The 25,286-nt window shown below is 41.3% G+C and overlaps 1 protein-coding gene across 1 annotated transcript in view; it reads right to left on the bottom strand.

Annotated features, from left to right (window-relative positions):
• Window positions 1-25,286, bottom strand: part of calcr (calcitonin receptor) — a 62,220-nt gene that overhangs the window by 19,820 nt on the left and 17,114 nt on the right. Inside the window, exons 5-7 of the mRNA XM_007905329.2 lie at window positions 24,599-24,690; window positions 18,744-18,870; window positions 899-1,052 (exon numbers count right to left, since the gene is read on the bottom strand). Of these exons, the coding sequence (XP_007903520.2) occupies window positions 899-1,052; window positions 18,744-18,870; window positions 24,599-24,690 (373 nt within the window). The remainder of the gene's footprint in view (window positions 1-898; window positions 1,053-18,743; window positions 18,871-24,598; window positions 24,691-25,286) is intronic.

Raw genomic sequence — 25,286 nt, 5'->3', positions numbered from 1 at the left:
ACGTGGGGTTGTTTGAAAATAAAGTGGATTCCCAGAGGAAATTGGATATGCAATATGTCACAGCCTTTAGGGCACAAGTGGGACAGAAGCGTCTTATCAAAGTCTTGCAAGAATGGATAAGAAGTTAGAATTGAGTCTGCACCTGCAACTTTTCCATAGTTATAGACAAATAAATTCATGGCTATGACGTACAACTGAAAATTTAAGTTGAAAGAATATATTCACAAATGCAAATCAACATGTCAGACCCTTGTTCGTCATCTTGTATCCCTGTTTACAGAAAATCTAAAAGAATAAACTATTGTTAAAGTTGCTCCAAGGTACAGAAATAACTAACTAAACTTACAATGATTCATTACTAAGAAGTTTATGGAAAACTTGTTTTTTCTCAAAGCAAAGAATTTCAGAATTTTGCACATATATTAATTGTCCTTTATTTATTTTACTCCCCAAATTGCATGCCGTCATCTTCTTTAATATTCATAATGTACTGGACTGAAATTCTCCCCCAAAGCTCATTTTTTCTTAAACAAAACCTAAAAAAAGCACATAGAAAACAGTTAATTTAAAGGGATACTGTCTTCACGAAGAAAGGTCAAATGCTGTTGAATTGAATTGCATTCTTGTATTGAATATTAACTAATGGTATCCTGATTCCTCTCCCTGTCCAACAGAGAGAGAGAATACAAATCACCAGACAAATTGTCGTGAAGTGTGTTCCTTTAATGGAACTTTTCCTAGTTGTCAGCCTTGCTCAGTTGGTAGCACTCTTGCATTTGAATCTGAAGATTGTGGGTTCAAGTTGAGATGTTGAACTCATAGTCTAGGCTGACATCTCAGTGAAGGGTGCTATATAAAGTTATTGTTTCTTTTTGTGTTTCCTCATTATCATACATACCCCAGCCCAGCAGATAGTACCAGTGCAGGTGTTGTTCCTCAGCAAATACTGCCACCACAATCAGTGTGTGCAAGTAGATCCCTTCACAGAGCATCCAGAAGTAATTGCAGCCCAGCATGTACTGGAGGAAGAAGTGCAGCACCTTACACCCCACCTGGGAAAACAAGGAAAAATCCAGTTCAATAAAACAAACGTAGTCTGTGCAAGGTGCAAGCCCTTTGTATTGAACCCTTTGTGCAGCCTTTATGGCAACATTTTCTGTGAAAAAAATTCTAAGAAGGAATATTTTGTGTTGTCTGACCACAGATGCTCCTAGCTTCCTCTCATTTGCTATTGTTCACATTATCACTATTAAGTGTCTGCCCACAAAATGCAGTCATTATACCTTAGAGTAAATCCTGTAAATCCATCACCGCATGGATCGGCTTCAAGATTCTCACATTCGTGTTCAAATCCCTTCACGCTCTGGCACCTCTCTACCTCTCCGACCTCCTCACTCCCCAATCCACCACCCTGCACCTCCGCTAGACTGGCACCGGCTTCCTGATTGTCCCTCGCCCACCATTGAGGTCGCGTTTTCAGCCACTACGCCCCGAAACTATGAAACACTCTCCCTCAATCCCTCCACCTTGTCCCCTCTTTCCCCTTTTTCAAGTCCTGTCTGAAAACCTTCTTCTTCGACCATGCTTACAGCCACCTCCCCCCGGCTTGGAGTCAGGCTCCGCCACTGTTAAGTGCTCTGAGACCCTACCCTTAGTGCAAGTTGTTGCTGCTGTTGTTAAAGCACTTTGAGATGTCTTCCTGATGTGAAAGGCTTGATATTAAATGCAAGAATTATTATTAATAATAATGGCTTACGTAATAAAGCACATCATCCTATTCATTAAAAGTGGCCATTCAATGTCAATATGTAACGTGGAGATAGTGTTGCATAATTAAAACGTTTTTCTGACACATCCTTGGTTGTATATCAAGCTATATCATTGGTGCTATGTTAGAGATAGATTCAAACGCTTTGAAAGGCTGTCAATGGTCATGACAAATTCAAATTGTGATTCTGTCCAAAGATTGAAAACAAATCTTTTGCAGCTTGTAGCAGTCTGTTGATTGGGTTTGTCTTTATGATATTGTGGTTCAATTTAGGTGGTCTCCATGTCTACTCCAATGAGTGAAACAATTGAAGTACCTTTTAATGTAAATTACATTCAGTTGCCTGATTGATAGCAGCATCACTGCATTAAACTCTTGCACCACTATCTCCTACAGTAATTGTCCCTTTGATTCCTTAAGGTGTTTGGAATTAGTGTGCTGATATTGGTTCAACTCTGCTTCCAAATGGAATTATTTGAAAGCAGCAGAACTGTAAAGATCACACCTACACCAAGCTGCCTTTGTAAAGATATTGCTGCAAGTTGCATTGTATATTTACAAAAGATAATCAAGAGTAACAGAATGTAACACTGAACACTTGAACACTTCTGGCTAATTTTCCATTCCCCAGTCACTGCGCCTCGCCCCCTCCTTAGCCTCCTTCAAGTCCCGCCTCAAGACCCTCCTCTTCGACCATGCCATCGGCCACCCTCCTTCCCCTCCCCTCCCCTCTCCCCCCTGACCCCAGCTCGGGTCTGAAATGCTGTACACTGTCCAGCGCCTTGGGACGTCCTCCTGACATGAAAGGCACTATACAAATGTAATCTTGTTGTTGTTTGCGAGAATGATATCTAATGTCAAAATGTCTCAAGGTGCTTCACAGGAAATTGCTGTAAAATGTAGCAACTCTATCGTTGAAAGCAAACACAGAAGTGTCTCACAAACGGCCATTAGTTTGTGAGACCAAAATATTACATTTTTAACTGAAAAATTCTTGGCCAGGTTACTAGGAGAAATTTCCTTCTCTTTTTAAATAGGGTCATAGAATCTTTGCCATCCACATACGCAGGCACATGGGACCTCAGTGTAATGTTTCTTCGGAAGGACAGCAACATGTGGTATATATAGCGAAAGGGCGGGGAGGTGGGATTGAGTTGTGGACCATCCACAATCTTGGAAACCGTGGGACAGGCTTGATTGGCCAAATGATCTATTCTTGTTCCTGTGTTCCTATCTTCATCTGTGGAGTCCTGTAGCTCAGTGGTTAGAGCACTTGCCTCACAATCTTGGGTTTGATTGCTGAACAAGGCGAAACGTTAGGCAAGTTTCCTTACTCCACATGCCTCTGTTTACCTAGCAGTAAGTAGGAACCTGTTTGATAATCGATGGGTGGATTGCTTTTCCAGGGATAATGATTCTTTCAAAAATATATTTTTTTAAATTTGGTCACCATGACTGCTTGTGGTACACTGCTGTCATCAATTGACTGCCATGTTTCGCCCACAAAATACAGTTAATCCACTTTACAGTATATTCTGTGGAACGCTTTGAGATATCTTGAGGATGTGACAAGGCGTTATATCAAATGCAAGGATTATTATTATTATAATAAGGGGGAGGTGAGCATAGGCATGGTTGAAGAGGTACCTTTTTAAGTAGGATTCAAATGCAGATAGAAAGACGGTTAGAAAAAAGGGAATACCAGAGGTGGTTGCTGAAGGTTTGGTTGCTGATGGTGGTGCAAAGGAGGCAGGGGATGCATAGCAAGCCTGAAATAGCTGAGGGGAGAGGAGAGCAGAAGCAATATACCTCCGCATGCAACCATCCCCACCTCCCCAGTAAACAAGACAAATTGCTGCCACAATAGCTGAACATTACTGGGCTGTTGTATTCATAAAGCATTTAAACTATACAGTAATATGGCTACAAAGATCAGAAAATATATTCAGAAAAAAGTTTTGTCTTTTTTCAATGTTAAATAAAATTCAGTGGATGAGTGATGGCAATCCGAGTGAAATGCAAATCTGGCTCAAGAGGTAGAGCTGAAGGGAAAGGCAATCATAAGATTACATCTCTTATAAAAAATATATTTTTTTCTGTTCAATTACACTGTCCGAGACTCAAAGCAAGCAGCAGAAGTCTTGGCACAGTCATAGAAGCAAACTCTAATACAACTAAAAGGACATACATTAAGAGGGGGGGAAAGCATGTTAAGGTCAACAAAACGGAGCTGCCAACTATAACGCACTTCTGGGTAAAATATCTGAAAGCTGCCAGCTCCAGCGCAGAATGAAGACAGCATCTGTTTACAGAACACATTACAGAACAGACAGTCTTTCAAAGCCGAACTGGATAGGCTGTGCCTCAACATGGGTACACTTAAGACCTTACAATTTACAGCATCAATATATTTTCCCTCATTCTTGAAGCAAACAGTAAAACTAGATAAAGGGCTCATCGGGAAAACAACAGCGTAAATGGCACCTAGCGCTGGAGACGTAGAGGGCTCTTTGAGATGTAAAGTGCTTCTCTTGCGAGCAAACACATGTATGTCCACGATGACTCGTGGAGATGTCATCAGGTCCGAGGTCTCGCAGGTGAGACGTACACCTTTTCATCTTTTTCTCTGTGCCAGAAAGGACTTCTGGTGATTCCAAACAGGAACATGACATCCACTTCATCATACTTTCAAATAGACAATTTTACAATATATGGATAATTTCAGGCATGACCCCCCCAGCCCTTGGTACTTCCTGCCTGAATCCCTCTCCACCCATCCCTCCAAACACTATATTCATCTTCAAATGCCACCTGAAGACCCACATTTCCGATCCTGCCTATGGTCACCTCCCCCTCTTCCTGCTCCCTAGGTTGGCATCCAGCCCTGCAGTGCTCTGTCCTGGTAAAGTGCACTGTATAAATATAGGTTGTGGTCAAACTGCCGTATTTACAAAAGGTAGAAAGGTAATCTGGCACTGAAATGATTTTTTGCAATTTAGAATGTCATTCAAGAATAAGTCCAGGAAGAAACTAAAGAAGGACATTGTCTTAGCAGTTTGAGTCTGTGTCAGTTTGGCTCCATCACTTGCACCCCTGCCTTTAGGTCAGAACGTTGTGGATTCAAGCCTTAAGTGGGAACACAAGCTCTTTGTTTAGGCTGGCAGTTATACTGTGGGCGTGCTGCATTCTCGCAGCAACTGGGACACATTTCAATGTCATAAAGCTGGATTGAATTCATAGATAACATTTAACAAATGATTTTAAGAGAAGAGCACTATGCTGTCAATGTCCCTTCATCATTAACTGTAGCGCAAGTATTGTATACAGTGGAAAACAAAAACAGAAGTCGCTGGGAACAACAACAACAACAAAATGACATTTATAGAGCGCCTTTCACGTCGGAAGGACGTCCCAAAGCGCTGAACAGTCAGGTGTCAGGGTTCGAGCATGGGGGAGGGAATACTCAGCATCTGTGAAGAAAGGAAGGTGAGTCAATGTTTCGGGTTCACGACCCTTCGTCAGAACTGGGGCATGTTGGGAACACACTAACATGCCCAGTTCTGACAAACGGTCGTGGACCTGAAACATTGACTCACTTTCCTTTCTCAATAGGTGCTGCCTGACCTGCTGTGTGTTCCCAGCGACTTCTGAGTCTAGTCTTCTCAAATATCTACCTGTTTGACTCCAAAGAAAATCTGTCATTTACTTCACGGCCTTTTGTGGGACATTATGATTGAAACTTTGGGCCCATGTTCACCTGCAAAATATGCTGTCCCTTCATTTTACAGTCTATCCTGAGAAGCACTTGAGATGTCCTCTCAGTGTCTCTATCAAATATAAGGAGAATTATTAATCTTCACTTTTATTCTGATGTTTTAGGGGTCTGCATCAACTTTCCCTTGAAGATCTGGTAGTCTTAGTGTCTGATTGTGACAATCTTGGTGTTTAAGAAAGGAGTAATATTTGATTCTGTTGATTTGTATTAGATACTTAACGATCCAGTGGATACAAGGACGTGCATCCACTCCCTGGCAGTCCAGTGGGTTGTATGTCATATAGTCTCCAACAATCCAAGTCTCTGAAGCTGAGTGCAGTGTTTTTCTCTGCTGAGGCACCAGCTATGAAAACTTCACACTTAAACCTTAGGGAATCTGACTTTTGTGGCATCTGAATCCCATGCCAGCATTTATCTGAATACACCTCTTATAAAATACTTGACCCCACTACAATATTTTTATTCTTAGCAGCCTTGAAACTTTCTGCAATGACCTTAAATCCTTCAAAGCAACAGTGAAAGAGGTCGGACTGAAACCCTTTGCAGACCTTCCAATATATCTAGGGCAAGGATTCAATAAATCATTGGACAATTCTGGCACATTTCAACTTCTGAAATAAAAAACTTATGCTTAGATTCTTCATTTCAATTCAGTATAACTACTCATTCCAACAGATTATTTCAGGCATGTCTACTATAAATGGAATATATTTGTTTCCAAAAGCAAAAGTAACATTTTCTTAAATAAAAACGAATGTTTCTTTACACTTTTATAGGCACTTGTCCATAGTGGTTTTGTAAAAAACAATTGTGCTCAAGATGTGATATGAGACTTTATTGCATACAAGGGAATTTGAAAGATGAATTTGAACATGAAATTATAAAATGAATAAACATTTCCATTCCTCCCAGTGAAATGTCATCATCGGAAAACTGCCTTGTTCTTGACCTCGCCGACTGGCTCTGCCTGTGAGGCTAGTTACTGACTAAATTGAATTAGTAACTAAAATTTTTAAAACAAATGATTTTAATTGAAATAATGGAGAAATGTGCCCAGAATGTCCTTTCTCATTAACTGTAAGGTAGGGATTGTACATGTTCAAAGTACAAGATCCCATTACAAATTTGAATCTTTACATTTAAAGAAATTCCACTGGGAGAGCAGAGCAATTTTTCTAACTGTGAATAATTTGATCCATATTACAGATTTTTTAATCCAACTATGAAGTTTTGAATAATGACATTAAAGCCACTCAGTCTGGTTATGTATAGTTTAACATCATCGTAAATGTAGAAGCAATATTTCACAAAAGCTTTCTGAGGATTTGTTTTTATTGTAATTCCCCCCCAATCGCTCTCATAGCTCTTCCCATTTCTGTGCATATTTACTGTTCTCCTTCATGAATTTACTTTTAGTTGGGAAGATGCCAGGCTAGGATAATGATGTGCCCAATGGTGAATTCTGCTTAGTGATCCAGAAATCCCCAGTATGGAACAAAATACACTTTGTCTTCTTTCCCTAGCTGCAATGCTACTCCGTCAGTAGATACTGAAACTGGTGTTCCAGATTAGAACTAGCTAGCCTCCTGAGATACACAAGGAACATGTAGATCTGAAACACTATGAAAACAGACTATGAAACCAGTTTAGAGAACTAAACTTATGTGCTTCAACATTAATAGGCAAGCCTGCCATGGAGGCAATTTGGAATATACAATGGTCCTGGGGCTAAATTTGGGAAATCTTCCTTTGTAATCAAGCTTTTCCCGATGTGAAAGGTACTATATAAATGCAAGTTTGAATTGTAACATGAGAACATAGGTTTAGGGTTGCAAATGGTATTTCAGGCCAAACACCAGAAAGTTTTTTTTTAAAAAAGCAGCGGGTAATTAACAACTGGAACAGCTTGCCAGGAAGAGGGCTTGAGGCCAGGACACAGGACTCATTTAAAAAAAATACTTTGCTACTGTGATAGGAAGAAGGTAGGCGGGTATTCACTAAGTTGGTTCCTGGGATGAAGGGGTTGACCTACAAGGAGAGGTTGAGTAGACTAGACCTATATTCTCTAGAATATAGAAGAATTAGAGGTGATCTTATAGAAACCTATAAGATTCTTAAGGATCTTGACAGGATAGATAGTGTGAGACTGTTTCCCCTGGTTGGAGAATCTAAAACTAGGGGTCATAGTCTCTGGATTAAAAGTCAGTCCTTTAGAACTGAGTTGAGAAAACATTTCTTCACTCAGAGGGTAGTGAATTTATGGAATTCTCTACGCCAGAAGGCTGTGGAGGCTCAGTCATTGAACATATTCAAGACTGTGATCGATAGATTTTTAAAAACGAAAGGGGATTAAAGGATATGGGGGTAGGGCGGGTAAATGTAATTAGGTTAGAAGATTGGCCATGATCTTATTAAATGGCAGGGCAGGCTCGAGGGGCCAAATGGTCTACTCCTGCTCTTATTTCTTATGTTCTTATCTATTCTGGAAAGATGAGATCAGATGGGCTGAAGGACCTTCTTCATCCAAACCAGTCTTGTGATCCTGTGATGAAAAATTTGGGGCTGGACTGACCAGGCCCCAATGATGCTCCACATAGCATGAAACAGCACAATGACCTCAGATGTTCACACCCCCACACAATCATTAGAAATGTATTTCTGTAATTCACGCTAGCCAAATAATGGCAACAAAATAGGGAAACATGCTGGGAGTAAAGTTATCCGACTATCAAGTGGGTCTCCCAGCCTCTGCTACTGTTACTTGGGAAACAGAGATCGCAGAAGATATTTCTAATGATATTTTACGCATTCGCAAACATGGGAGATATTTACATCACGACCACTGACAAAAATATCTCTTGGAAATAAATGATTTTCGTGAAATATGTAGATTGTTCTATTTATTCGGATCCTCCAGAATTAGGTTATGGTGTAACATTACACAGTTGATTAGAATTTTTTGCAACATTGAATTTTGTCTTTCCTATAGTGTGCTCAATAGGATGTGTTACCAGGGATGGAAAGCTTTGAGGAGACACCAGAAAACTGCATTTTCTCTCAGTCCAATGGAGAGAGCTGGAAGGAGACCTGATAAATATAATAAAAATAATAAGAATTCTTTTTTATTTTATTGTCAGATTGCCAGGTGGTTTTGAGCCCAAACATTTTCATTTAGTTGGAGGATCGAAGTATTTACTGACTGGGAAATTGGCAGGAATGGAAATTTTGTCAATAGGATTATCACATCAAATGTCATCTTTTTCACCTCAAGATCACTTTGATGCCCTAACTGTTGGCCCAAGAGAAACACAGTCAGCAAACACAAAACTCAAGTACTTTAAAAGGTGTTGTGTCAGTGGGAAAGCTATATTACGTTCACTCACAGAATACACCGTCACTACACTTTACAGACAAGATCAAAAATATCCCATGAGACACTTCAAGATGTCCTCCTGGTGTGAAAGGCACTATACCAAACACAAGGATTATTACTATTATTTCAATGGAAAAATACTACTTCAATAACAACAACAATGACAACTTGCATTTATGGAGCACCCTTCATGCAGGATAGTGGCTCAGAGGACTGCACAATGGTAGGGTTGGATGCAGAAGTAGGTTTACTATGGGAATACTCTGACATAAAAGGGCACTACCTTCAATTAAAAATGTTTTTGCAAGTCTATTTTTGATCGGGGTGGAATCACTGGCAGGTTTGACAATGTAATTATGCAAGTAACTTGAAGTTACATTTCAAAGTGATTTTGCATTTGTGTTATGTGTTCTTAAGAAAATATGTTGGCAAAGACCTTGTCATATAGCCAGGCCTGATCCTTTAAACACCTCCTAGGTACTGGAAGGTTGATTGATATGCAAACCAGCAGAAACCATGTAATCGCAACCACCTTTTGGGATTTATCAATCTCTGCTTGAAGCCTACACATAAACAGCAACTTCAGTTTAATGCCAATTTGGATCAATTAACTAATCTGATAGAGATGTTAAATCTTTTTTACTGACTGCTTAGGTTCAAGAAACCATAGATGAGGACGTCACGTAAGTATAGCTACCAAGCACAACAAACATAATAGACTGACCGTCTCATTAAATACATGTTATTTTAAGTGTGCAAATATTTGGCACTTAATTGACTCAAAATCGGAACCACTAACGATTTCTGTGGTTTGGGCTATCCTGGGAAGTCACCACATGAAGTAAAATCATTTGTGGGCTTTTAATGCAGGACAGAGTCTGCTTCCGAAAAACAGCCATAGTTTCACTATGAGTCTGAGAATAAGTCATTTCTGTGCCTGTGGGTAAATTAGGACCCACCACCTGCTCCGTCGATCCCATCCCCACCTCTTCCCTTGTCTCCCAGCTCCACCTTCTGGCCCCTCTCCTGTCCAATGCCATCAACCTTCCCACCTCCTAAAAACAGTTGTCATCATCCCCATCTTGAAGAAAGCTTCTCTGGATCCATCCCTCCTCTCCAGCTACAGCCCCATCTCTAACCTTCCATTCCTCTCCAAGGTCCTGGAACGAGTCGTCGCATCCCAGCTCCACTCCGTTCCCTCTCGCCATTCCCTCTTTGAACCCCTCCAATCCGACTTCCACGCTGCCCACAGCACGGAAACAGCCCTGGTCAAAGTCACTAATGACATTCTGAACATCTGTGATCAGGGCTCCCTCTGCCTCCTTGTCCTCCTCGACCTCTCTGCCGCCTTCCACACTGTCGACCACTCCATCCTCATACAACGCCTCTCTGCTTTACTCAATCTTCATGGACCTGCCCTTGCCTGGATCAAATCCTATCTCTCTCACCACCTCCACTTTGTTGCCTCTGACGGTTTCTCCTCCAGCCCCCGTGCTGTCACGTATGGGGTCCCCCAGGGCTCTGTCCTTGGCCCTCTCCTCTTTAATATCTATATGCTCCCCCTTGGTGACATCATCCGCAGACATGGGGTCAACTTCCATATGTATGCGGATGACACCCAACTCTATCTTTCTGCCTCCATCCTCAACTCCAGGACCACAGTCCTGACAGACTGTCTGTCGGACATTAAGTCCTGGATGAGGGCAAATTTCCTACAGTTGAATGTGAACAAGACTGAGGCCCTCCTGATTGGCTCGCGCCAGCGCCTCTCACCTCAGGCTCTGGCAGCATCAACCTCCATGGTTGCACACTGCAACTCACCGCCAGTCAGGAACCTGGTGTCTTGTTCAACCCTCAACTGTCTTTTCTCCCCAACATTCAAGCCATGATCCGCTCTGCCTTCCCTCACCTCCATAATATCGCCTGACTCCGCCACTACCTCACCCCTCAGGCCGCTGAAACTCTTGTTCATGCCTTCATCACCTCCAGGCTCGACTATGCAAACGTTCTGCTTGTCGGCCTTCCCAACTCCTCCCTCCACAGGCTGCCCCTCACCCCCTACCAACCCAGCCGTTCCCTCCACTCAGCCGGCTCCAGCCTGCTCCACGTCCCCCGACTCACCCGCCCCATTATTGGCAGGAGAGCCTTCAGCCACTCTGCCCCCAATTTCTGGAATTCCATCGCCCAATCACTCCGCCTCGCCCCCTCCCTAGCCTCCTTCAAGTCCCGCCTCAAGACCCTCTTCAACTTCAGGTGTGATTTGAAGATGGACATAAATGGAAGGATTGAGTCGAGGAGATTTGGCTGAAATCACAGCCGCCAATGCTGGAGTAGAGGGTATGTGGGAGTGAACACAGTTTGCTGAGCTGAGCATAGTTAACACAATAATTGCGCGGATCTTGGGCTGTATTGCAAGGAATATGCACAGAAGGAGATGAGTGCATCTGCACTGTTCACATACAATGCTCTCCAGCTTCATCATGGTTCGTGCTCCACCTAAAAACACATAATAATAATAATCCTGCATTTGATACAGCGCCTTATCATGTCTTTGAGGCATCTCAAAGCACTTCACAGAATATACTGAAAGTGAATTGACTATATATTTTTTGGGCGAAACGCGGCAGCCAATTGAGCCCAGCAGCGTCCCATGAACAGTTGTGGATTGTGTGACCAATTTATTATTATTGTTGGTATTATTATTAAACAATGGCCCCTGTTAAACCACAGCCCAGTAGAAGGAAAAATATCATCTGGAGGGTAGGTTGGGGAAAGGGAAAGAAGAGAAAATTTGGTGAGACGGAAAAAAAAGTTGACTTTAACTAACTAACCAAAAACAGACTAATGTATTTCTAAAACTACATTAAAAATCAGTAATAATCTTTGACTGCATTTGGAAAGGGGCACTGAGTCTGGGAAACAATGGGGTGCTGTTAGAAAAGGAATTCAGAGCTTGGAAAAGAGCGCTGGGTTGGGGAGCAGGAAGTAAGAGATAAATGCCATCTTCTGACAATGCTTGTTGAGTCAATGGACCATTCACGTGAAAGAATTCAAAGTGAGCGAGACAGATGTGTGGAAGGAATCGTTTGGGAATATGGATGTGTAGCTAGAGGGCCGCAATGATATACTGAAACAGTTATGGAGTTCCGCAATATTCGGTGTGACTGTTTCCTTAGCATGGAATATAGTAAGGAGAGATAAAGCCATGAACTCCTATTTGTCCATGTATTACTCAGCTTGTGCTCTAGGTGGCTCAGTACTCAGATGGTCAAAATTTCAATCTTAGCCAAAAAGATCATATTGTCTTAGCATTTTACATAATGAAGATTTGAGGAAAAAAATCTTCAATTCAGTCTTCATTCAGAAGACAGTTATGTCTAAGAATGCTGGAAAATTGGTTTACAAATCAGGATTGAATTTGAGAATCTAGTTCGATCCTCAGGTCTCTTTCCTTCCTCATAATGGGACACTGACCAAGTCTGCTTTTCTTTACCTCTTCCACATTGTCCAACTTCACCCCTATCTCACACCAAATGTTGCCAAAATCTTTCTCCACATTTTGTTCAGATGGATGTTAAATATCCTATGGCACTATTCAAAAAGAGAAGGGAGTTTCTCCCAGTGTCCTGACCAACAATCCCCAAATAAAAATTGTTCACTCGCTCTATGGCTTTTTATGGGACATTGCTGGCTGCACCGTTTCGCACACAAAATACACAGTCAATCCACTTTACAGTATATCCCGTGAAGCGCTTTTAGACATCTCAACAACGTTACAAGCTGCAATATTAAATGCAACGATTATTATTATTATTATTGTTATTATTAATATATTACTTTCCACCTTAACTTCTCTGATCCTCACCCTCACATACAAAATCCATTTGTGCTCTCACACCTTCCTGATTTTCTCACACCCGTTTATGTGCTCCTCTGCTTAGGAAACTCGGGTGTGCTGCACAGCTCCGCCTCCTCTACAGCATCATTGGTTGCCAAGCCTTCAGTCCACTGCACCCGTAACCTCTGGATTGCCCAGCCTCTACCCATCCACCTTGTCCCCTTTCTATCTGTCTTAAAATCTAACCTTCAAACTTATCACTTTAACTGCACCTTTGGTAACCTCCCTCTTCACCCTTGCTTGGCATTCAACCCCACCACTATGAAGCATCCAAGATTCTATCCTATGTGACCCCATCACGACATTTCCTTCCCCTCAAAAAATATGTACCTGTTTTTCTGCATGTTCCATTCTATACGTTTCATTTCGGCTTTCACAATCACAACTGCTAAATGAAGGTGAGTTATATCACATCGACTGGGTTTGGACTGAAACCATTAGAATCTCTCACACTTACACCTAAATATCACTCAAAAGAGATCCTTACAATTTATTAATATTTTTATTCTGCAACAAATGTTCAATGATTGACTGGAACCATATTCCCACTTGACTGACAGGAATCACATTCCTAGGTGGCTGACAGGAACCACATTCCACACTATAATAATGTGATTCACAGCCAATCGACAGGGTATTTAACGCCGAAACCCTCGCCCACGCCTTTGTTACTTCCCGGCTGGACTATTCCAATACCTTCCTTACTGGTCTCCCCAGCTCCACATTACACAAAATCCAACTAATTCAAAACTCCACCACATGGATACTCACCCGCACAAAACTCCGTACCCCCATCACACCAGTATTTGACAGATTCTCTCACTTGTTCTCACATCACTTGATGCCCTGGCACCTCCCTACCTATCCGACCTGCTTACTCCCCAATCCACCACCTGCTGCCTCCACTCAGCTGGCTTCAATCTACTCTTTGTCCTCTGCTCAACCATCAGTGGCCGTGCCTTCAGCCACTACGCCCCGAAATTCTGGAACTCTCTCCCTCAGTCCCTCCGCCTTGCCCCTCCCTCCCCACTTTCAAATCCTGCTTAAAGATCTTCCTTTTTGATCATGCTTATGGTCACCTCCCCTCTCCCTCTCTCCCTGGCTCAGTGTCAGACTCTGCCACTGTCAAGCGCTCCGGGATGATACCCCACTTGAAGGGAGCTATATAAATGCAAGTTGTTATTGTTGTTGTATTAGTCTGTCAGGAATCAATTGCCACCACTGCACGTGAAGAGAAACATGAGACTGACCACACATGTCCAGGGGATCCTATATTGAAGGAACAGGTGAATCTGAAGTCATCTGAGTTGAGTCACAATCTGGCATTTGCTTTTTTTTAACTGAACAATCACAGTCAGATCACAAATTTTGGAAAAAATTTTCGTTCTTCATCTCCTGAAAGCGTCTTACTCAATTTTTCTTCCACTGTGGTACAGGACAGCAGTGTGCAGTTGCTCCCCTGTACCTTGTCAATATGTCAGTCAATTAGTAATAGTAGGCTAATCTACCACAGGGGCATCATCAACCCAACTCTGTCCTCATATGATGTCCTTGTTAGTAAGGTTCTTGGATAGAGATAAGGAGCAGGACATTTGACTGATCATTATCTTCCTAACTTAAGGGACCAAGGCCAGCTAACCCAGCTGGGTTCAGCACAGTGCAATTGGAACCCACAGCCTTCTGTTCTGTGTGGCAGGGAGTCCACCTGGTGAACTTAATTTTAATGGCATTGTACAATAATTATGTTCAGAGATAGGACATTAAACCAAGATCCAGTCTACCTGTTCAGTACTTTAAACAACAACAAAATTACATTTATAGAGCGCCTTTCACGTCGGGAGGACGTCCCAAAGTGCTGAACAGAGGTGTCAGGGCCCGAGCATGGGGGAGGGGTGGTGTAAGGGTGAGGGAAGGCAGAGAGGTGGGAGGGCGACCAAAGTGAAAGGTCTTGAGACCGGCCTTGAAGGAGGCAAGGGAGGAAGTGAGGCGAAGGGACCGTGGGATGGAGTTCTAGAGTGTGGGGGCAGAGAGGCTGAAAGCCCGGCCACCGATGGTAGGGCGGGTTGGGCGGGAGACATGGAGCAGACCGGAACCCGCTGAAAGGAGGGAGCGGGCAGGTTGGTAGGGAGTCAGCAGGTCAGAGAGGTAGGAGGGACGAGGATCTTGAACTCGAGCCTCTGGGGGATGAGGAGCCAGTGGAGTCGGGCGAGGGTGGGTGTGATGGGGTCACGGAGCCTAGTGCACGAGAGTACACGAGCTGCAGAGTTTTGGATGATTTGCAGCTTGTGAAGGGAAGAGGTGGGAAGGCCGATGATGAGGGAGTTTCCGTAATCAAGCCTTGATGTGACGAATGCGTGGATAAAGGTTTTGGCTGCCAGCGCCCGAGGTGGGGAGGTCCCATGGCCCTCTTCAGAAAGAGAAGGGAGTTTCTTCCAGTTTCCTGGCTGATAATCCCAAATAAAATTGGTAATTCATGTCATGGCTGTTTATGGTACAAAGTCACTGCACTTTACAGGAATGCTCTGAAATGCTTTGAAACCTCCTAAACCTCAATGGATCTACTTTAAATGTAAGGATTATTACTATTATTTTACAAAAAAACGTGTATTTTTACATATACTATAAATGTCCTGCAAGGAATTTTCTCTATATACAGCCCAATCACTTATGACAAGATCATTTGAGTTTTGTCGACATAGGCCAGACAATAGATATTCTGTGATTAACATTTCTGTGCCATGCATTTTCATTGATTTTTTAAAATATTCATACATTTCATTAAAATTCCCGAACCATTTATTTACGTCATTACATTATTTACAGAAAATGATTTAAAGTATTTACAAAAATAGTTATGTAAGTAAAAAATATTAATTTAAGAGGACACTGTTGATATAAGTGATAATAAAACAATGCCTTTAATACTGTTTGGAACCTGAATAATTTGTCTACATAAGTGGGCTGGAGTTTATGTTGACGTAGACATGGACAGTAAGCTTTTAGTACAAATGTGTGAAGAAGGGACCAGGACTTTACTTTTTAGTCATTATAAGCAGGATGTCATTAATGGTAGGACTACAAGTAGATAACTCATCTCTTTTTAAATTTGCCTGTTCATGACATAATCTATGAATCAGATCACTGTGAATGAATAAACAATCAAATGTTACTGTTAAAATATAGCATAGTGAAATTTGTTTTATTTCAATTGAAATGCTGCATTGTTTTTAAAGTGTGCTGGTATTATGTTTAACTCCTAATATCAGAGGTCTTATGGAACGATTTCTCCGAGGGGCAGATTTTGAATTTGGGTCAATTTGAACTTTGTCTCGATGACTACAGACAGATCCTTGGCCCGTCTACAACTCAGACTGACTGTGAAAACCCTTGGCTTGCTCCCCTTTAACCCCTTGGAAATACATCTGACATTCAACACGAGTCGCCAATGTTTACAGTCTACAAATATGAGACAGAGTGCGATTCATGTACCACCACATTCCAGAGAGCTGTGAGTGTATACACTTTGGAATCAGACACTCATTGGCAAACATTTGATATTAGATACATTTTTTAAAAAAAACTCTTGCTTCATATTAAAGACCTGAAATGTTCTATTTCCTGGAGGCTCAAAAGCAACCTATTTCTTAAACTGGCATCATTACCAGTGAAAGGTGCTTGAGAAATGTTTTGTTCATCTGCCAGCATACAATGCAATCAAATAATTCATCACACAGTAATAGAATCTGAATTAGAAAATGATACTGACTACTGAAACTTTTACTGCATCATGAAGAGAATGGAGTGTATCTTATGCTGTTCAAGAAAAATAGCAATCCTTTCACATCTTTATAATTGCATTAGAATTTTCCCCTCCTCCCTGCTCAGTATCCATTTCTGTCACTGTAAAACACTCCGAGATACCATTATACATGAAGAGCAGGATATAAATATACGTTGTTGGCGGTGTTCTTGCTGTAACCTATTGAGTCCATTTCTATTTTGTCAATACTTAAAATCAATTGTATTGTGATTAAAATTACATATTTCTCTTCTGACTATTCTCTCTCCCTACCCTTGCCCCAAAATTCCCTGTTAAAGAACCTTACAACAACAATTTGCACTTATATAGCGCCCTCCACACAGGGTAGCGTCTCAGCGCACTTAACAGCGGCAGAGCCTGTCTCTGATCCGGGGGGAGTGGGGCGGTGGCCGTACGCACTGTCAAAGAGGAAGATTTTCAGGCACGACTTGAAAGAGGGGAGAGTTGGAGGGATTGAGGGAGTGTTCCAGAGTTTTGGGATATAGTGGCTGAAAGCGTGACCTCCGATGTTGGGGAGGAAGGTGAAAGGGACAAGCAGGAGGCCGGTGCCAGTCAAGCAGAGGCGCCGGGGGATGGATTGGGGAGTGAGGAGGTCAGAGAGGTAGGGAGGTGCCAGGGAGTGAATGGATTTGACATGCTTTAAACAGTTTGTATAAATTATGTTTTTCTGAATATTTCTGACAACAATTTACTCCAACCAGCTGAGATGTTGTAAAGATCTATCTCACATTATGGGCCAAGGAGCACTAATATTTGTCTCGTTGTGAGCTGGGAAGTACTAACATCTGTCTCACATTGCAGACTGGAGCACAAACATCTATCTAATACAGATGTTAGTGCGCTGGGAGACTACCCTGCATGAGGGGCACTACATAAATGCAAGTTGTTGTTGTAATACTGTGAGCTGGGAGAAGAAATATCTGTCTCACACTGTGAGGTGGAAGAAAAGTTTGTGAACATCAATAATGCTGAAGTATCAACACATTACCTTCAAATGAAGGAGTCATGTCAAAATTGACACAGAATATCCTGTTTCTTCTCCCTCCCCAAATAAGCCATAGNTTTTTTTATGGCACTTATTTACATCAAGTGGATCCTGTACTTTAAGGTATAAATAATGCACAACATAAACTGGCTGGTGCCAATATATTGTGTTTACGCTGACCTAGATTCACTCAAATGAAGGTTGACATTTTGACTTTTCCACTGCATTTCCATCAGAATGCTTTAACTGTTTACACTGGAGTCTTGTAAAAATGAAACTGGATTAAAGTCTTGCGTGAACTAAACTATGCCATTCCATCGCAGGCTCCTGTGGGTCATAAAGCTAATAGTATACCTTGATTGAACACAGCCTGATAAAGGGAAATTCTGTGCATATGTTTCTAATTATTAATGAGGGGCCCAAAAGTTCTTAGGCTTAAAATTTCAATGTAGTCGTGTGAAATCTTGGAACTATCTTTTTTTTTAAAAAATGTGCCCAATTATTTTATTATAATTTTCTCCCCACTGGCACAACGTGCCTCTCTTGGTCTGGCTTCCTTTTTCTGGGGCAAGGTTCCATGGATGCTGGTTTTCCTCCAACACCCCATGCAATTAGCTAATGTTCATGTACGGGTCTTGGTAGTAAATGTCGGCACGCCACAAACACACATAAGCAGTAAAGGGTGTTGAAAAGGAACCAAGAGCTGGAATCCTGTGTGTGTTTCTCCGTAACACTGGGAAAGCCGGAGGCAAATTTAACTTCTCTCCCTGACCTCATGCAGCCCAGGCTGAGACCAGCGAACTCCGGACAGACTGGGATTTGAACCAGTGAGTTCCTGATTTATAAGCTGCAGCTCTATCCACTAGTCCATCAAGGTTACCGTGGGAAATTGTCTTAAATTCAATCTTAATTTGGAAGACAATTTTTCACAACACCTAAAATGAATTGCAGAAAGCTTCTGAATGTCAGCAGAATTCAAGACAGTTTTCCAAAATTCTGCACAATCTTATAGTTCAAGGCAATGGTCTTAAGCCTACAAGTAAGCTTTTCGATCCCGTATTTGCTGGAGAGATGAGCCTCATTTTTTCTTTTGCCTCCAGCATTCAGAATCCTTTAACACTTACAGGGTTTCGGGAGACGACGTCCTTGTCATTAGCCACTGCCATGAGCTGGATGATTGTAAAGACCGAGTTGAAGACGTAAGAGAAAAATAAATTCTTATGAAGTGTTATCCTTTGGCAGCTGAGGCTCCTGAGGGGGAAACAGAGAAAAAGATTAATGTTTCTAACTGCTCTGTGAGGGACTTGTAGCTTCCAGTTACCTACGAAGGGATTGCAACAATGATGTCCTTGATAGTTTATAAACAAACTAACCCTAGTTTAGTATAACTAACCCTGCTAGCACAACATTTGTGAATAATATAAAAACTTATATTTAAAATTAAAAACTTACATAAAAAATATAAAAATTTATGAATAATATATATAAAAATATAAAATCACAAGACCGATTGAAAGAAAATCACCTTGATATGCTTATGCGGATCAAATCTCATCTGTTAAGTGGTAAAGAAGTAAGCCTGGACAAAATATGTCATGTAGCTCCGTGGTTAGAGTACTCGCCTCGCAAGCGAGAGACCTGAGTTCAATTCCCGGCAGCGCGAAACCTTGGGCAAGTTTCCTTACTCCACATGCCCGATAATAATCTCTCAAGAAACAAAACAATAATAGATTGGTCACTTCAATCCACGACTGTTTGTGGGACACTGCTGTGCGCAATTGGCTGCTGCATTTCACCCACAAATATACAGTCTATTCGCTTTACAGAATATTCTGTGAAGCACTTTGAGACGACTAGAAGACGTGAAAAGCGCTGTATCAAATGGAAGGATTATTATTATTATTATATTTATGACAAAGTCCCCAGCGACCACTTTGCAATCGCTACTGAGATAGGCAACCAATGCAACTAGAACAGCTGTGCTAACATCTGTCTCACTCTGTGAGCTGGGAAGGATTAACATCTGTCTCACACTGCGAGCTGGGAAAACTAACACCTCAAAACGTTACCTCCCTGACAACCTGTTCCAGGGGTTAGTTACCCTCTGAGTAAAGAAAAGCTTCCCCAATCTGTCCTGGAATTGCCCTTTGCAACTCTACACCTATGTCTTTTTGTTCTACTGTCTTGGTGCATCCTAAAGTATTGTTCTGGGTTTACCTTTTCAATCCCATTTAAATGTTATGCACCTTTATGAGGTCCTTTCTGAGTTGTCTTCTCTCAGGACTGAAGAGCTGTAGCTTGTCTAGTCATTCTGTCTCATTCTGCAAAGAACTAAAATTTGTCTCACAGTGGGAGCTGGGAGCATTAACATCTGTGTCACTATGTGAGCTGGGGCGCATTAATATCTGTCTCACCATTCCACACAACAAGTCCCTGCATTACAGGGATGAATAAAGCACAACTCATTCTGAATACAAGTCTTTGTAAGGCTAATTGATGTGTCCTACCAGGGAACATGACTGCCCACTGGGATAGAGGCGCCAGATTCATGCCTTATTTGCATTGCACATCTGTGCAGTGATGATGGAATAAGCACTGTTGCCAGTGCTAGTGACTGAAACCCAACTCTGTTGGGGTTATTATTCATGCCAGTATAACATTACAGTTTATTGTTTAGTGCTGTCACTGCATGCCAAAATTCATAGCAGCTGAGGTTACAGAAACTATTAGGAATCATTTTCCTGATAACTATCCCTAAGTCCCTACTGGCAAGTTCATGTGTTTGTGGGGGTGTCAAGTTGACATCATTGTTATTCACCTCTTCCCCTGATGGTCAAACATCTTACAACTTACTGTCTAGGCTGAAATATTAACAAGGAGGGCAATCGGCACCCATTGAACCATACCTCAGGATGATCTAGTACTTTCATCAGAGGAAGAGAGTGTGGAGGGAAAAAAGAAATATTATCTACATCCCTACCTTGGAAAATTGTCCCAGACTATATTATATTATTGGCTTTCTCAAAGAGCATACAATTATAGACTGTTGCAGTAGAGGGATAGATTGACTGTCATACATATAGATGCACCAGACCTTTATCACATTTCTTGATCTAAATCTGAGCACAGGCCTTTTGAAGAGTCTGACAGGCTGTAAACCATTGTAGACAATGAGGTTGTGAATAACATACCAGTGAAGCTGAGTAGATGAGCTCTGGAATCCCAGCCCATAATTTGATAATTAGTTTAATTTACGTGTAGGTCTATTCCTCTAATTTATTTCAGTCATGTTTATTTACCAGTTTATGGTGTCTCCTTGTTGAATGTACCACACTAAATTCAAACCCCTCAGGTGGATTCTTTGCCACTATCTTTATCTGTGAAAGTCTATCATCATAATAAAGGTCACAAATTCACTCGGCCGAAACCAGGCAGAATGTTGTTGCGTGTTATACACATACATTCTGTAAATGTTTGACATTTCAGCTGCAGCAACAGCCGTGTTGTGGATACAGGAAATGTTCACACTCCATATATGCTGCAGTTTATGTGCCCCGTTGACACTACCTCCTGAGGTTAGTCTGCAATCATCTCAAGTCTGGTGTCAATGGCATCAAGGGCAACAGGCTGAACCATTCTGGCTGGTTGGTGATGGTGGACTGAGCTATCAGCCCTCCTACACACTGCACCACTACATGTTTAACATTGCTTGTCAGAATAGCTCTTCACAAATTCACAAGATTGGTTTGTAGGCAAAATGCCCTTCAGCCCATTTGATCACACCCTTCCAGAATCCCCATCCTGCGTCCTTCCATCCCAGCATGTTTTTTAAATGAGTCCAGCATTGTCCTGGACTCAACCACCTGTCCTGTCATCTCTTCTAGTTGTTAATTGCCCTCAAAGTAAAGAAATGTTTCCTGGTGTCTGTCCTGAAATTGCCTTTTGGCACTCCAGACCTGTGTTGTCTTGTTTTGCTGTCTTGATCCTGAGATTGGTGAATAGTTTCAATGTTGCCTCTCATAAATAAAGCAAATTGAGGCAATACCAGCACTAGATTCTGTTTGACCTGGCTCTTTAATAGACAGCAAAATAAAAATAAGAAAGTATCCCACAGATTCCACAGAATCTTTAATTCCATAGATACAAACTCCCTCTCCTCCCAGGACCTTTGACATAACAGTAGTTCAGAGAATACCCTAGTTAAAAGTTCATCAGGAAACAACTGTATAAAGTCGATGTCCTGGAAGTTTTGTTTACTGACATGTTAATAGAGGACATGCAGAATAAAGGACATCTATAGTGCAGAATTATAGAACAATTTGCTTTCCATTTACATTGCCAATGTTGGGGAAAATGGTTGAAAAGGTTTGTTTACTGACATGTCAACAGAGGAGTGGGATGCAAAGGTGTAGAGGCCAGGAGCAACATTGAATCCAGAGTGTTAGCACTGATGTAAGTTGAGGAACAAATTGTTCCTTTGCCATTCGCTGTGCTACTTAACCCAAGAACAAGTTAAAGAAGATTACAAAATTCAGCGATGAATTCAATTGTTACAATAGTCTATGATTTATGTGGAGTCCTGTAGCTCAGTGGTTAGAGCACTCGCTTTGCAAGTGAGAGACCTGAGTTCAATTCCAGGCAGAGGGCGAAACCTTGGGCAAGTTTCCTTACTCCACACAGAGCCTAATAATAATCCCTCCAAAACCAAAAACAATAATAAATTGGTCATTTTCAATCTACGACTGTTTGTGGGACATTGCTGTGCGCAATTGGCTGCCGCGTTCGCCCACAAATATACAGTCAATTCACTTTACAGTATATTCTGTGAAGCGCTTTGGGACGTCCTCCCGACGTGAAAAGCGCTATATCAAATGCAAGGATTATTATTATTATTATTATGTTTGCTATTGGCATTGTGTCAGCCTTTTGAAGCATTGTTGGAGGTTTTTTAGTGCAAGTGGACATCAAAATAAAAATAAGATCTTTTGAATGAGACATTAAACCAAAGATCCCGTCTGCCTGTTCAGTTGGACATTAAAGATCGCATGATCCCACTACGCATTTGTAGACAAACACAGCAGCCCATTTGCTCTCAGCAATCAACACCCCTGAAGTGAAGCCATGGAGTGAATAACCAATTTTATTGGGGAATTGTTGGCTGGGACATCAGGATAAACTCTCTCCTCTAATAGAGTCTAAAGAAGAGACACTTGTCCCCTACACAAGACCTTTAAGATTCTGGTGTGAATTTTCTTGCATCAAATGGAAAATGGTTTTGTCTAAGTGTCATAGTCACCTTCATGCAGTGGCACTGAGATAATTCACCCACCAAGAACCCAAAGATGCAGAACTTAATGGAATGTTTTGTGAAAAATCTAAATAAGCACTGGATAGCTGGTGCCTACCACTAACTCACCTCCTCAAAGAATTCCAATAGATTTGTGAGGCATGACTCTAAAGGTATGCTACCTCCTCCTTATGGCCTCCGCACTCTTTTGATCAATGCTGATAGCATCTGTAAAACCCTTTCAACCATTTTCCCCAACATTGGCAATGTAAATGGAAAGCAAATTGTTCTATAATTCTGCACTATAGATGTCCTTTATTCTGCATGTCCTCTGTTGACATGTCAGTAAACAAAACTTCCAGGACATCGACTTCATACAGTTGTTTCCTGATGAACTTTTAACTTGGGAATTTTCTGAACTACTGTTATGTCAAAGGCAAATTGTTCTATAATTCTGCACCGTAATCCTCCACTCCAGTGCTTTGGGGCACTCTCTTGATGTGAAAGGCGCAATACAAATGTAAGATGTTGTTCTTGTTGTTCTTGCTCACTCGCTCACTCACTCACTCACTCCTTTTTTTCTATTGTTTTCTACTCATGTTTGACATCCTCACATCAAGTACAGCTTCTGTGTTTATCGAGCTCTTGAAACTATTAGCCAGGGGATTTCCTATTTCTTCTCCCATATCTTAAAAACTTCTATGGTGGTATCCCACCTGATCCACGTGAGAGATCATTTCCAACTGATCTTTCATTGAGTGATTATTGAAGGAAGACAGTAAACCAAATGCTTCCCAGTTCACCAGGTATTATATGTAGAAAATCTATCTCTCAGTCCAGTTATAGAAACCATATACAGTTTGGTGAAACCACTAAACCAATGTGAAGCTGATAGCTGGGAAATTACACTCAGTGCATTAATTAAATGGAAAGATATTCATAAAACTACAAAGATATGGTATAGAAACAGGTTGTTTGGTTCAACTAGTCCACACAAGCATCCACCCCTCCTAATGCCAACCCCTTTCCCGTCTCCTATTCCTTTCTATTCCCTTCTCTCTCATGTATCAGCCTGGCTCGGTTGGTATCACTCTCGCTTCTGAATCAGAAGAGTGAGTTCAAGCCCAACACTGGGAATTTGAATTCCTATAGTCTAGGTTGGTACTCTAATGCAGTCCAGGAAGGGGATTACTGCATTGTGGGAGTGGGACTGATTGGATAGCTCTTCCAAAGATCCGCCACAAGCACGATGGGCCGAATGGCCTTCTTTTGTGCTGTAATATTCTAATATTCTATGATTCTATGTATGCATCAATTTTCCTTATGTATGTTAATTTGTTTTGCTTCACACGCAGCTTTCAGCAGTGAGTTCCACATGCTCACCACCCCCTGAAGATCTACTACAAGCTATCTTATATTAATAGCCCCTTGTTTTGGACTTGCCAACAAATGAGCTAACCCAGCAGATATTATTTTGACTTATGAAGAACTGTCTTATTTGCAGCTTACAAGATAAGTCAAAATAAATAATTACATCTGCAGGTTTGGGATTTGAAATTTTAAAACACCTTGCTTTCTCTCATTTCTCAAAACACAGTGGAAAATGCATTGCGAAAATGTGATGTATGAGCCCTCAAGGCAGGAGAGGAGAAAATTGGAGGAGAAAATCAAATTAATACTTGATGCACTTACTTGAAATAGAAGAAAATAGCCAAAGAAATAAGTAATGCTACTATGGAGAGTGTGTGACCCACAACAGCCATGTAGTAAAGAATACGTGCCATCTGGTAAGAAAGAAAAATAACATTACAGTAGTTGTAATCTGAAAATATGCAATTTTTAAAAAATATAACCCATGTTTATAAATTTTAGTTTTAAATGCATTTTATTTGACATTAATAACACAGCAGCAGCTATGATTATGAAAAGTTGATCACCCGTGGGATTAGTTCAGATTCTTCACTAAAGTCTGTTAGTATAGCAGATACATTGATATCAATCTCTGTATTGCTTGGTGTTCTGCATGCAGTTTATCTCCCTGCAAAACTAACATGTCAAAGCTTTCTTTGATAGTAGCAACTTCAGACTCGGGGGAGCGGGAAGATACTAAACAGAAATGCTAGTCATCAATATAGTCTAGTTTGCCCTCAGAACAGGCATGTGCCAAGTACTGCAAACAAGAATGCAATTCAGTCATTCAATTCCTTTTTCATTCAAAAAACATACCTTCATCTGCTGGCCTTGATTTCATGGGAATATTTCTAGTGGGTTGTTTGCTCCAAATTATATCATGTGTTTTCACTTTGAATTGCCACCTAATTATAACCATTTATGTGACTTGTTGCTATTTATGTTTGGATACCAGAAGGCTGAAAGGTTG

This window comes from Callorhinchus milii, unplaced genomic scaffold (assembly GCF_018977255.1).
Source record: "Callorhinchus milii isolate IMCB2004 unplaced genomic scaffold, IMCB_Cmil_1.0 Scaffold2, whole genome shotgun sequence".
Lineage (NCBI taxonomy): Eukaryota > Metazoa > Chordata > Chondrichthyes > Chimaeriformes > Callorhinchidae > Callorhinchus > Callorhinchus milii.
Note: the sequence above shows the minus strand (reverse complement) of the source record. Positions and strands in the feature narration are given on the sequence as shown.